This window comes from Tursiops truncatus, chromosome 9 (assembly GCF_011762595.2).
Source record: "Tursiops truncatus isolate mTurTru1 chromosome 9, mTurTru1.mat.Y, whole genome shotgun sequence".
NCBI classification, from domain to species: domain Eukaryota; kingdom Metazoa; phylum Chordata; class Mammalia; order Artiodactyla; family Delphinidae; genus Tursiops; species Tursiops truncatus.
In genome coordinates, this window is record NC_047042.1 from 15,600,922 (window position 1) to 15,613,711 (window position 12,790).

Consider the following 12,790-nt stretch of genomic DNA (forward strand, 5'->3'; position numbering starts at 1 on the left):
GGAGAGTAGAATGGAAGGAGTCCAGGGAATATTGCCAGAAAAGTGCTGTTTCCCCACTTAATTTTACATATGGCCCAGACCGTGTCTGGTCTGTAATTTATTAAATGCATAGAATGTACATTCTATTGTCAAACAAATATTTATTTTAAAGTTTTTATTTATTTAATTTTTTTGGAGTATAGTTGATTTACAGTGTTGTGTTACTTTTAGGTGTACAGCAAGTGATTCAGTTGCACATGTACATATATTTGTTATTTTTCAGACTGTTTTCTCATATAGGTTATCCCAGAATATTGAGTAGAGTTCCCCGTGCTATCCAGTAGGTCCTTGCTGGTTATCTGTCTTGCCTATAGTAATGTGTGTGTGTTCATCCCAAGCTCCTGATTTATCCCTCCCCCACCCGCCACCATGTTTCCCCTTTGATGAGCATAAGTTTGTTTTGGTTATCTGTAAGTCTTTCTGTTTTGTAAATAAGTTCATCTGTATCATTTTTTAAAATTAGATCCCACATATAAGCGATATCATGACATTTGCCTTTCTCTGTCTGACTTCCTTCACTTAGTGTTCTATCAAACAAATATTTAATGGTACATGCAGCCCTGTGCCATTTCTGAGTGAGCTCTGGGAGGCCTGCCCTCCCCGCTCTCAAAATCCAGTTGCGAGAAATGTCCACACAGGCTCCATGACCAGCACCTCCTGGGTCCGTAAAAGGACTCACGGTCTGTTCCTTTAGGGGGAAATTTGTGGGACTTGGAGAATGTGCTGCCACTATAATTCTGTTGTCTTCGGCTGTTAAATGGCATCAGAAAACCTATTCCTATATTAAAGAAGCATCCACTGTAACAGATCGTGCTTTGGATTTACTTTGTAATCAAGGGAACAATATCTCTTTAGTTGTCCCTATTGTTGAGGCCTCCGAAACTCACTTCGGAAGTGATTGTGCCTCTTATAACAGCAGTAAATACGAGGCTTAGCTGTTGTTAAATATGGCAGGAGAGAGCGAGGGAGCTTATTTGCTCTGCTGAGGGCTTCCACAGAGATCACTCAAGGGCTTCTAAATACTCCAGCTGCTCTTCACGTTTGTTGTTTGGCCTCTTGTCAATAGGCGCTTGTGCTCGTATTGTGCAGGAGGAAATGTTGGCATTCAGAAGTTCCGTTCGGTGAAGTAGTACCACAGTTTCTCTGTTCGGTTTTTGATTTTACAAAGAGCCTAAGTTGAATGCATGGACTCATGGGCTTTCTCTTTCAACCCACAGCTATTTCTGTAGTCTTCATTGTAAGCTATGCATATATTATAAGTATTTAAAATTGTATCTGGGCTTTGCAAGTATCTGATGCATTGGGCCAATGCCCCGTTGTCCCGTGTTGTAAATTTTAAGAATCTATCAGCAGAAATGAAAGTAAAGCTTAGGAGCCATTTTAGGCTACAGAGCTAAAAGGGGAGGACAGGTGGACTAATGAATCTTTTGGGGTCCACTTCAGCAAGAGCCCACTTAGTGATTAATGAAAACACTGATAGAGAAGATTGAATGACTCTTGGTTTATCAAGTTATTAGAGAATGTAATTGACAGCTCCGCTTCTGTAATAAGCATAGGCCTATAGACCCAGAAAAAGGAAGAAAAGATCAAATAAGAGACATTGGTCTAGAAGTAACTTCTATTTAGGAAAGAATAATTTGCCTCAGCATCCCAATACTAAGCTCCTTTATCTTCACGCCACTGTATTATATTGGTAATTATATTGGTAAACTGTAAAACTAAGACCCAGAAAGTTGTAGATTGTAACTGTGCTTCCAAACTTGGTTGAAAAGTCAGGCCCTGGATTGTGGTTATTCTATCATGTTAAATCGATTTTAGTAACTTGGATTTCACCTAAATGGTGGGAAATTTCAGATAGCATTTTCCTCTCCAAAGATAAACACATGTCTCTAATTGTCTTACAATGATAATGAGAATTGGAGTGCTTTGATAAGCTCTTTCCCACCTGAATGGAATTTTCTGATTTTGAGACTAATTGCTGTGGGAACCAGATGGTATTGCAATAGTTTAGATTACTGTGTGTTCAGTGGCTTCCGGCAATCATGCAACCGCATTTTTAAATTTCTCCGCCTCCACACTTCTTCCTGAGACATCAATCTGCCAACAAATCCATCACAAAACAGATGTTCTTGTTAAACTGATGAGAAGGGAATAACCTTTCTTCGAGAGACTGTCACATTATGTTAACCTTTATTATTACGTGCATCTAGATCATGCAGCGGGGGTAAGCTTAAGCCATTTTTATTTGTCATGCCTTTCTATAAAGAGGAAAAAAACAAGTTGTCTAATTGCAAAGGAAGCCTTGCTTCTTTGATCACACTTTTCATATTCTTGGTGACCTTCGTAGATCTCTTAAAAATCACCAACTTGAGGATCAAGTTTGTGAAACTACATACTTTGGGAGATAACCTTTTGGATTCCAGAATGGAAATCAGAGAAAAGTACTATTACGCGGTTTACGATATGGTGATTCGAGGAAACTGCTTCTGCTATGGCCACGCCAGCGAGTGTGCCCCGGTGGATGGATTCCACACAGAAGGAGAAGGAATGGTAAGTACACGTTCCAGGCAGCTTCCTCCTTCGTACGGGTGATTCTAAAAAGCAGATGAAAGCTAGTATTACCTTTTTATTTGGGGTCTTATTTTTCCAGACCGCTATTTAGTCCTTTGTACCATTCCAGTGGTTGTTTGTTTTTTTTTTTTCCTTTTCTGTTTGCTGATTTTCTTGGACTACGAGAATATAAAGAATACTCATTTCATAGACACTGAATTTTTGGAAATTGTCCCTGTGGGCTGCTGCCACAGTAGATATTTTAGTCAGTAAGGATTAAAAAGTTTTCTACGTGACAGTCACATCTTCCTTTACTTGAGGGAATATTAAAAACCACAAGCATTCTAGCCTGCATGCCAGAAGGCATAAATTGACCTCAGCCCAGAGAACCTGGAAATTTGAACCTGGAACCACGGACACCCTTTAGGAGTCAAATGGACTTTGTTTCTTGATCTTCTAGTTTTATTCTTTTCCTACTTTTATGCTGTATTTTCAAATTATGTAATTTTAAAACTAGGGGACTTGGGTAACTTGCCAAATGGGTAATGTTAGGATATTTTACCAGTTTCTAAGTGAATTGTTGATTCTTGTTAGAAGAGACCAGAGTTTAAGTAATTTGCCAAAGGGCCTTATGTAAGTACATGGCAGATGTGAGTTGAAATCTTGCTCTCCTGACTGCACCAGGGCCTCCACTGGACTGTGGGCCTCGCTTCCTTTTTTTTTAATTAAATAAATATTTTTATTTATTTTTTTTGAATTTTATTGTGTTTATTTTTTTATACAGCAGGTTCTTATTAGTTATCCATTTTATACATATTAGTGTATACATGTCAATCTCAATCTCCCAATTCATCCCACCACCAGCTCACCCCCCTGCCACTTTCTCCCCTTGGTGTCCATACATTTGTTCTCTACATCTGTGTCTCTTTCTGCCCTGCAAACCGGTTCGTCTGTACCATTTTTCTAGGTTCCACATATATGCGTTAATATACGATATTTGTTTTTCTCTTTCTGATTTACTTCGCTCTGTATGACAGTCTCTAGATCCATCCATGTCTCTACAAATGACTCAGTTTCGTTCCTTTTTATGGCTGAGTAATATTCCGTTGTATGTATGTACCACATCTTCTTTATCCATTCGTCTGTCGATGGGCATTTAGGTTGCTTCCATGACTGGCTATTGTAAATAGTGCTGCAATGAACATTGGGGTGCATGTGTCTTTTTGAATTATGGTTTTCTCTGGGTATATGCCCAGTCATGGGATTGCTGGGTCATATGGTAATTCTATTTTTAGTTTTTTAAGGAACCTCCATACTGTTCTCCCTAGTGGCTGTATCCATTTACATTCCCACAAACAGTGCAAGAGGGTTCCCTTTCCTCCACACCCTCTCCATCATTTGTTGTTTGTAGATTTTCTGATGATGCCCATTCTAACTGGTGTGAGGTGATACCTCATTGTAGTTTTGATTTGCATTTCTCTAATAATTAGTGATGTTGAGCAGCTTTTCATGTGCTTCTTGGCCATTTGTATGCTTTGGAGAACTGTCTATTTAGGTCTTCTGCCCATTGCTTGATTGGCTTGTTTTTTAATATTGAGCTGCATGAGCTGTTTATATATTTTGGAGATTAATCCTTTGTCCGTTGATTCACTTGCAAATGTTTTCTCCCATTCTGAGGGTTGTCTTTTCGTCTTGTTTGTAGTTTCCTTTGCTTTGCAAAAGCTTTTAAGTTTCATTAGGTCCCATTTGTTTATTTGTTTTTATTTCGATTACTCTAAGAGGTGGATCAAAAAAGATCTTGGTGTGATTTATGTCAAAGAGTGTTAGTCCTGTTTTCCTCTAAGAGTTTTAGAGTGTCCAGTGTTACATTTAGGTCTGTAATCCATTTTGAGCTTTATTTTTGTGTATGATGTTAGGGAGTATTCTAATTTCATTCTTTTACATGTAGCTGTCCAGTTTTCCCAGCACCACTATTGAAGAGGCTGTCTTTTCTCCATCGTATATCCTTGCCTCCTTTGTCATAGATTAATTGACCATAGGTACGTGGGTTTATTTCTGGGCTCTCTATCCTGTTCCATTGATCTGTATTTCTGTTTTTGTGCCAGTACCATATTGTCTTGATTACTGTAGCTTTGTAGTATAGTCTGAAGTCAGAGAGCCTGATTCCTACAGCTCCCTTTTTTTCCCTCAAGACTGCTTTGGCTATTCAGTGTCTTTTGTGTCTCCATACAAATTTTAAGATTTTTTGTTCTAGTTCCTTAAAAAATGCCATTGGTAATTTGATAGGGATTGCATTGAATCTGTAGATTGCCTTGGGTAATAGTCATTTTCACAATATTGATTCTTCCAATCCAAGAACATGGTGTATCTCTCTATCTGTTGGTATTGTCTTTAATTTCTTTCATCAGTGTCTTACAGTTTTCTGCATATAGGTCTTTTGTCTCCCTAGGTAGGTTTATTCCTAGGTATTTTATTCTTTTTGTTGCAGTGGTAAATGGCAGTGTTTCCTTAATTTCTGTTTCAGATTTTTCATCATTAGTATATAGGAATGCAAGAGATTTCTGTGCATTAATTTTTTAACCTGCAACTTTACCAAATTCATTGATTAGCTCTAGTAGTTTTCTGGTAGCATCTTTAGGATTCTCTGTGTATAGTATCATGTCATGTGCAAACAGTGACAATTTTACTTCTTCTTTTCCATTTGTATTCCTTTTATTTTTCTTCTCTGATTGCCGTGGCTAGGACTTCCAAAACTATGTTGAATAATAGTGGTGAGAGTGGACATCCTTGTCTTGTTCTTGATCTTAGAAGAAACGCTTTCAGTTTTTCACCATTGAGAATGATGTTTGCTATGGGTTTGTCGTATATGGCCTTTATTATGTTGAGGTAGGTACCCTCTATGCCCACTTTCTGGAGAGTTTTTATCATAAATGGGTGTTGAATTTTGTCAGAAGCTTTTTCTGCATCTATTGAGATGATCGTGTGGTTTTTATTCTTCAATTTGTTAATATGGTGTATCACATTGATTGATTTGCATATATTGATGAATCCTTGCATCCCTGGGATAAATCCCACTTGACTCTGCACTGGGGCCTCCACTGGGCTGTGGGCCTTGCTTCTTGACGAAAGGTGTGCCTTGCTTAGTTGATGTTGGCCTTTTCAAAAATTGTTAGTCCTCATCTAAGAAGGTGAAGGGGCAGGTCTGACTTGTATTCAACAGTCTAAAACTTCTGCCTTCCCTTTACTCTATTTAGAACCTTTATTGCACAGATAAAGTTGAATTTTTAACAGAGCCTGAAGGGAGAATATGTCCTTCTAATCTTTTTGCTCCGTCTTTCAGAGAGTGCCAGGTAGATGATATTTACTTCTCAGAGTAACAGATCCTGCGTGTAGCTAACCTCATGTAGTCACGTCACTACCATGCGTCTCACAGTGTGTTGTACTGTTGATTCGGATGCCATAGGGTCCTGTGGTATGGGCTTTGGGACTGGTTTAAGTCTATGAAAACCACCTTATAATGGGAGGAATTTAGTCTTCTGCTAACTGCACTCTTGTCAAGGTGGGTTCAGGGTGGACCTGTCTGTCCTGTTTCTGAATTCCATCCTGTAGAAACTAGTGTTACGGTGAGGGATCCGTGAACGTGCATATTTGCTCGACGGAAAGAATTGATTTATCATTTATGTGCCTCAGGGGCTCCAGTGTGACTGGTGGTGTGGTGTAAGAGAGCACATCGTGGTCCCTTCCTGAAGCGAAATAATCTGTATCTTTTTCTGGCATTTTATATTTCTTTCCTTAAAAATGTAAATGTGGTAACTGATTAATTCTTAAAATTTCATTTTGGGTTGAAAAAACATTTTTAAGTGCTGAGCCGGAAGTCAAAAGCCAGACAAAGCAAGCAGAGAAAACCTGTCTTTTGTATGGCATGGGGTAAAGCTTGCAGTAAATTGAGTTGGTTCCCGGTGGTGTGTACACATTTAGTTCTCCATTATAACTTTTGTTGGTTTCTATTATTATAGATTTTTTTAAACTGTTAAGTAACTAGTTTGTTTTTTTAAAAAATTTTTAAGTGACTAATTTTGTTCTTCTGTGTTTTTTCTCATCAATACTTCAATAAGAATATTTATCGAGTACCCATTATATAGCAGGAACTGTTCCTAGAGTTGGGAATTACGGCCATCAATAAGACAGGACTCACCGGGGGGAAGGGGCAAAATAAAAACAAAGAAGGCCTCATTGTGGTGCGCTACAGATGAGGATTAGTATCCGAAGGGGTTGATATTTTCCATTGATTGTGGGAAAGGTCTGGCCGTTAGTATATCTCTTCCTTCGCTTTTTTCTGTTTTTGTAACTTTCAAGGTTCACGGACACTGCATGTGCAGGCATAACACCAAGGGCTTAAACTGTGAACAGTGCATGGATTTCTACCATGATTTACCTTGGAGACCCGCCGAAGGTCGAAACAGCAATGCCTGTAAAAGTAAGTCTCAGGCGTACGTTCTGAATCAGTTCAGAGCCCGGTGTCCATTTTTGGAGTAGAGATGCTGTAACAGTACACTGGTCCGCAAAAGGAAGAAAAGTTACTACCCTTTTCTCAGCCTCACCCTGATAATCCCAGGAAGCCACTATCCAGTCTGTTAAATTCATCAATTAGTATTTGAGCAGCACCTGTGTGTTTGGCAGATTTAGTAGAAGACAGATGCCATCCCTGACACTGTACCTGTTTTTAAGGCAAGATGACCATGAGCGAACAGTGAATGAAAACAGTCGTGTGGTGGATCAGTAAGGTCTAAAAGAGATGGAGTATTTGTCAGCCTTGTTTCTGTGCCAGCCCAGCTGCAGCCTGTGGCATCTTTCCATCCACCCATCCCTCCCGGTGCTATTCTCTGGGCAGAGGGGTAGTTTGAAACACCACCACCCTGCCCCCCCCCACGGTGATTCTGATAGACTTATCATCCCTGCCAGGCGTGCTGTCTCTGCCCCCACTGAGGACTGTTCTAGGAGCTCAGAAAACAGCGAGGGCTGGAGTGGTCAAGGTTTTGTTAGTAAGGACGACCAGCTGGCCCTTAACAAATAGTTAGGATTGTTTAGGTAAAGAGAAGAAAGTGCAGGGGGTGGGGAGGGGGGAGGTGGAAGGGAGTTCAGATGAGGAGAACACAAAACACAAGGCTCTAAGGGCATTCTCACGACACCAGGGTTTAATTCATGATTCTGGGCTTTAATTAAACCAACGTATCCAGGGCACAATGACACAGTCCCTCCCTACAGGACGGATCAGGCCAGCGTGTAGAGCCCCGTGAGGGCCCCAGTGACAGAAGCTTCACTGTGAGAAGACAAGAGTCGTCGATGGGGGTTGTTGAGCGTGAGAGAGCGATGGTTAAAGCTGGGTTGGACCAAGAGAACTCCGCCGAATGGGCTAGAGGAGGGACAGAATGACCCGAGAAGGCCGGCTGGATGGCTGTTAAGGGTCTGATTAACAGAACCTGGCCCAGTGTGGTGGTGGGAATGACGAGCAAGGGAATCCGGCCTTCATACCATGTTCCTCAAAGCCGGCAGCCCAGACAGTCTTCCCCAGGAACATACCGCCTAGAAAACCCTCTGGAGGGACGTATTCCCTTCCCACCCTGAGCATGGCCCAAGCGCTTTTCCACGCAGTGCGGCCTTCCTGTGAGTGAGCCTCCAAGGGGACTTCCCCCAGCACTTTTCAACTTTTTATAGCCCATTCTTTTCCAAAGAGGGCAAGTGAGGTTATTTCATAAAGGTCACACTCGGAAGGTTTCCAGCATGGCTTAGGATTTAAACTGATGTCATAAGCAGATGTGTCCTTTTCACCGCCAGCACCTTCTTGTTAATTGCCATTTCACCTGAACTTCGTCCCCAGTTTCCAAAATGAGCTTCCTTCCCACCAACCCCATCCTCCCCCGGTAAGTAGATTGAAAAGGCCTTTCCTGCCGTCGGTCTTGTCTTGCAGAATGTAACTGCAACCAACATTCCAGCTCTTGCCACTTCGACATGGCGGTCTACCTGGCCACTGGCAACGTCAGCGGAGGGGTGTGTGATGAGTGTCAGCACAACACGATGGGGCGCAACTGCGAGCAGTGCAAACCGTTTTACTACCAGCACCCAGAGAGAGACATCCGGGATCCTAATCTCTGTGAACGTATGTGGGGAGAGGTCACGAGGGGGGACCTGTTTAGGTCAGCTTTCAGCTTGAATAGTCTGGTGGTCACAGTCCTTCTCTTGGGACTCAGACCCAGCCTTATTTTAGCTGCTGTATAGGATGCCGGGGGTAGAATTTACTTAGTAGTCCAGCCTTTTTGAGTCTATTTTTGTGACGTTTGGAGGGATGAAGGGAATACGTGTATTTCTACATAAACACACACATTGTGTTACCTCATGCTTCTGATTCTCCTTAGAATGTACCTGTGACCCAGCTGGTTCTCAGAACAAGGGAGTCTGTGACAGTTACACGGATTTTTCTGCCGGTCTCATTGCTGGTCAGTGTCGGTGTAAATTACATGTGGAAGGAGAACATTGTGATACCTGCAAAGAAGGCTTCTATGGTTTAAGCACTGAAGATCCATTTGGTTGTAAATGTAAGTATATGTGTTCAAAAAGTTTGGGAGTTCTCATGTGCACGTAATTCCCATTTTACTTTGCAATTCTTAATCCATTCGACTACTACAGACTCACTTGGTTTGTGTTTCTTTACTTCATTTTATCTTTAATGAAGCTTGTACTTGCAGTCCTCTGGGAACGATTCCTGGCAGGAATCCTTGTGATTCTGAGACTGGTTACTGCTACTGTAAGCGTCTGGTGACAGGACAGCATTGTGACCAGTGTCTGGTAGGTAAATCGTAATTACATGGGATGGGTGGTTTGTGAATATGACATTTCAATAGAGAACGATTTTCACAGTTGTAGGTTCTACCATCACGCTTTTATGTAAATATTAATATTAAAAGACACAAGTAGACCATTCACAAAAGAGGAATTACTAATTTTGACAAGATATTCACCATCGCTGTTAGAGTTGCAGAATACAACCACAGTGAAGTACCATCTTTACAGACAAAATTAACAAAAGTTTTTTTAAAAAATAGGAATGCTGACTGTTAAGTGAGGACATAGTGAGGGCCGGGTACTCGTGTGCTACCGATGGAAATACAGACTAGTTCATACTTTGTGAAAAGTGTTTTGCAGATGTGTATCCATAGGCTGTAGAAATGTGCATCCCCTTTGACCCAGTAATCCCACTTCTGGGAATCTATCCTAATGAAATAATCAGAAAGTTGGACAAAGATGTATTCACCAGAAGACTCATCGCATCTTTTATTAATCATAACAAAAATAACTTGGAAGCAACAGTAGGGAAAATAGTTAAATAAATTTGAGTGTTGCTATGCAGTGTGATATTTGGTTGCCATTGAAAATGATGATAACATGAGGAAATGCTTATGCTGGTGTAAAAAAAAGTATATAAAAGAACACAGGATGTGAGTAGTTTCTTGACTAGGGAAAAAGTTCATCAAGAAAAACAAAATCTGGAAGGAAATAGACCAAAAAGTTGCCTGTAGTGATTATGGGTAGAGTAATTATGAGTGTAATTTTTAAAAATTGTATTTTAATATCTTTTAAAACATTTTTGTGATTGCTTTCATATTACTGTCTCACTGCCAGAGTAATTCCAGTGAAGAAAATTGGCATGTTTGCTGCTAGCTCATGTTAATTCTTGGATGAAGGCTATTTGCAGGGCAAAGAAACTGCTGTGATCTGGGGTTACCATGTGGGTATGTGCAAACCTCTCTGACCCCAGTGACCCACAGCTTGGGTTCTTTATGCTAGAATACTCCTACTCACACCTATTGTAGGCTTTCTCCTTCCACGGTGCAGATAAACGTTTGGTGGAACGTCCAAAACACGCCATAACTTGTCTCTTGCTGAGTCTACTGTGTAATTACAGGAACCCCCCTTTAGATGTTTAATCTTTTGTTCTGCAGCCAGAGCACTGGGGCTTAAGCAATGACTTGGATGGATGTCGACCTTGTGACTGTGACCTTGGGGGAGCCTTAAACAATAGGTGAGTGGAGCTGCTCTGACACTCTTGCGCTCAGTCACCCCTAGGGTCCTTGCGACCTCTAGGACGAGGGTGACTTTCGGTGTCTCCTAAGAAGATAGGCAGAGTGCATTCACCTTTGCTTTGAATGCCCGATAATCACTTTTACCTGCGCTCTCACAGTTTTCAAAGGTTTGTTCATTCCAAGAGTTAGCTTTGAAGCCTTCTCTAGTCTTTATGTTTCTTGGGTTTTTTATTTTGCTTTTTCATGTTGCTTTAGTTTTTGTCTTTTTTTTTAATTGAAGTATAGTTGAGTTACAATACTGTGTTATTTTCAGGTGTTCAGCACAATGTTTCAGTTATATATGTATATATTCAGTTATATATGTGTATATTCAGTTGTATATATATGTTCTTCAGATTCTCTTCTCTTATAGTTTATTATAAAATATTGAGTATAGTTCCATGTGTTATATAGTTGGTCCTTGTTGGTTATTGTTTCTTGGTTTTTAATAGTGTTATTTGTTTTGTATTTTACTTTTCAGTATTTTTTAAATTATGGAAACAGTGTATGCCTGTGGTTTTAAAAAAAAATTCAAACAGTTCAGACAGGTATCCTGCCTTTTTTCCCCACCAAGTTCCATTGCCTTGAAGTACCACCGTTAAGTTTCTTGTGTCTCTCTAGAAATTAATAATAGTGCTCAAAATACCTGTAAAAATGACAGTTTTTTTCTTCCTCTCATTTCTTTTGAAATCATCTTAGGTGTTACTTTTTAAACAAGACAAGTACAAAGGAATATAGTCCATGATTTCCTACTTAGCTTAACAGACATTTTTTATAAATCAAAGTAATGTATGTATGTACATTACTCTGAAACTGGTTTTTTTAATCTAGAGTTTGTTTTTTATATCAGCATCTATTCATCTACCTCTTTTTGTGTGTTCCATCATGTGATAGTGCCGTGATTTATTGATTTCCGTTGTTTGGGTTTTTTTCTTTTCAAAAATGTTGCAGTGAATATCCTTGTTGGTAACCTCGATGAATGTTTGTAGACATATCTATAGATTGGGTTCCCAGCGATGGAAGTGCCAAGTCAAAGTACATGTGCATTTTCTATTTTACTAGAGAATGTCAGAGTGTTCTCCAGACATATGGTGCTAGTCTATTTTCCTCCCAACCAGTTACAAATACCTTCTTCCCCAACCCCCCACCAGCAGCTGGTATCATCAAAACTTTTATTTTCACCAGTTTAAAAGATGGAAAATGCAGTCCCATTTTCATTTGTGTAAAGGCTCTTCACTTTATTCTTCACTATTTCCTTTTTTCCAGCTTGCGGATACATTAATGAAAATTACATACAATAATTTTAGTGACTTAATTAAATATGTTGGTATTCCTTGAATTGGTGAGACATGACCCTCTCCTCAAAATGATCAAAGTACACATTTCGGCAAGATGTTCAGTTTGTGGGAGTTGGATTAATTACCTTTGAGTCGTCTCTGTGTGTTACTGGATGAGATTCAGAACATCTGGTAAAAATAGCATAAGTGACTGTTGGGAGGGTAGACAGATGTTTCCTTGTGGCCCAGGATCTTCCCCGGGAGAACGTGCTGAGTTCATTGAGTAAGCCTCATGGGTTCAAAAACTGACTCTCTTACAGGAAGACTTCCCAACACTGTAGTAGTCTGCTTGGGCAGGAATGAGATTTTAGGCAGCAAGAACATGTTCTTTTTGGCCTCCGTATTTGGGTTTGTTCTGTTCCAGATCGTGCAGTGAACTTGGGACAGCATGTCGCCTCCGGAACTCCAGGGTGAATGCTTGTTCTTAGAAAACCTCCAGAGGGGAGGACGCAAGGATAGTTCCATAAAGGAGGAAAGCAAGACCAACTGCTCTCTCTGCTGATGAAATCACTTCCCTGACTTCCCTTGGTGACCCCCAGAACACACGCTGATGATTCCTTTAGTAACTGATTCCTCAATTCAAAGCTCTGGGCACTCCGAAAATGCTTCTCGGTTAGAGGAAAGTGGCATACGTAACTCTCCAAATTATGTCCTAAACTCAGGAATGTCCTGTGTTCCTTTACACTAAACGGTTTTTTTGTTGCTTACACTCCCTTACTCTCTCTCGCTCGTCCACACGTGCTTCCT

General features: G+C 40.4%; 1 protein-coding gene across 1 annotated transcript in view; it reads left to right on the forward strand.

Moving 5' to 3' along the window:
* LAMB1 (laminin subunit beta 1) overlaps positions 1-12,790 on the forward strand; it is a 73,637-nt gene that overhangs the window by 17,245 nt on the left and 43,602 nt on the right. Inside the window, exons 8-13 of the mRNA XM_033862883.2 lie at positions 2,387-2,589; positions 6,946-7,066; positions 8,558-8,746; positions 9,003-9,182; positions 9,320-9,432; positions 10,587-10,666. Of these exons, the coding sequence (XP_033718774.1) occupies positions 2,387-2,589; positions 6,946-7,066; positions 8,558-8,746; positions 9,003-9,182; positions 9,320-9,432; positions 10,587-10,666 (886 nt within the window). The remainder of the gene's footprint in view (positions 1-2,386; positions 2,590-6,945; positions 7,067-8,557; positions 8,747-9,002; positions 9,183-9,319; positions 9,433-10,586; positions 10,667-12,790) is intronic.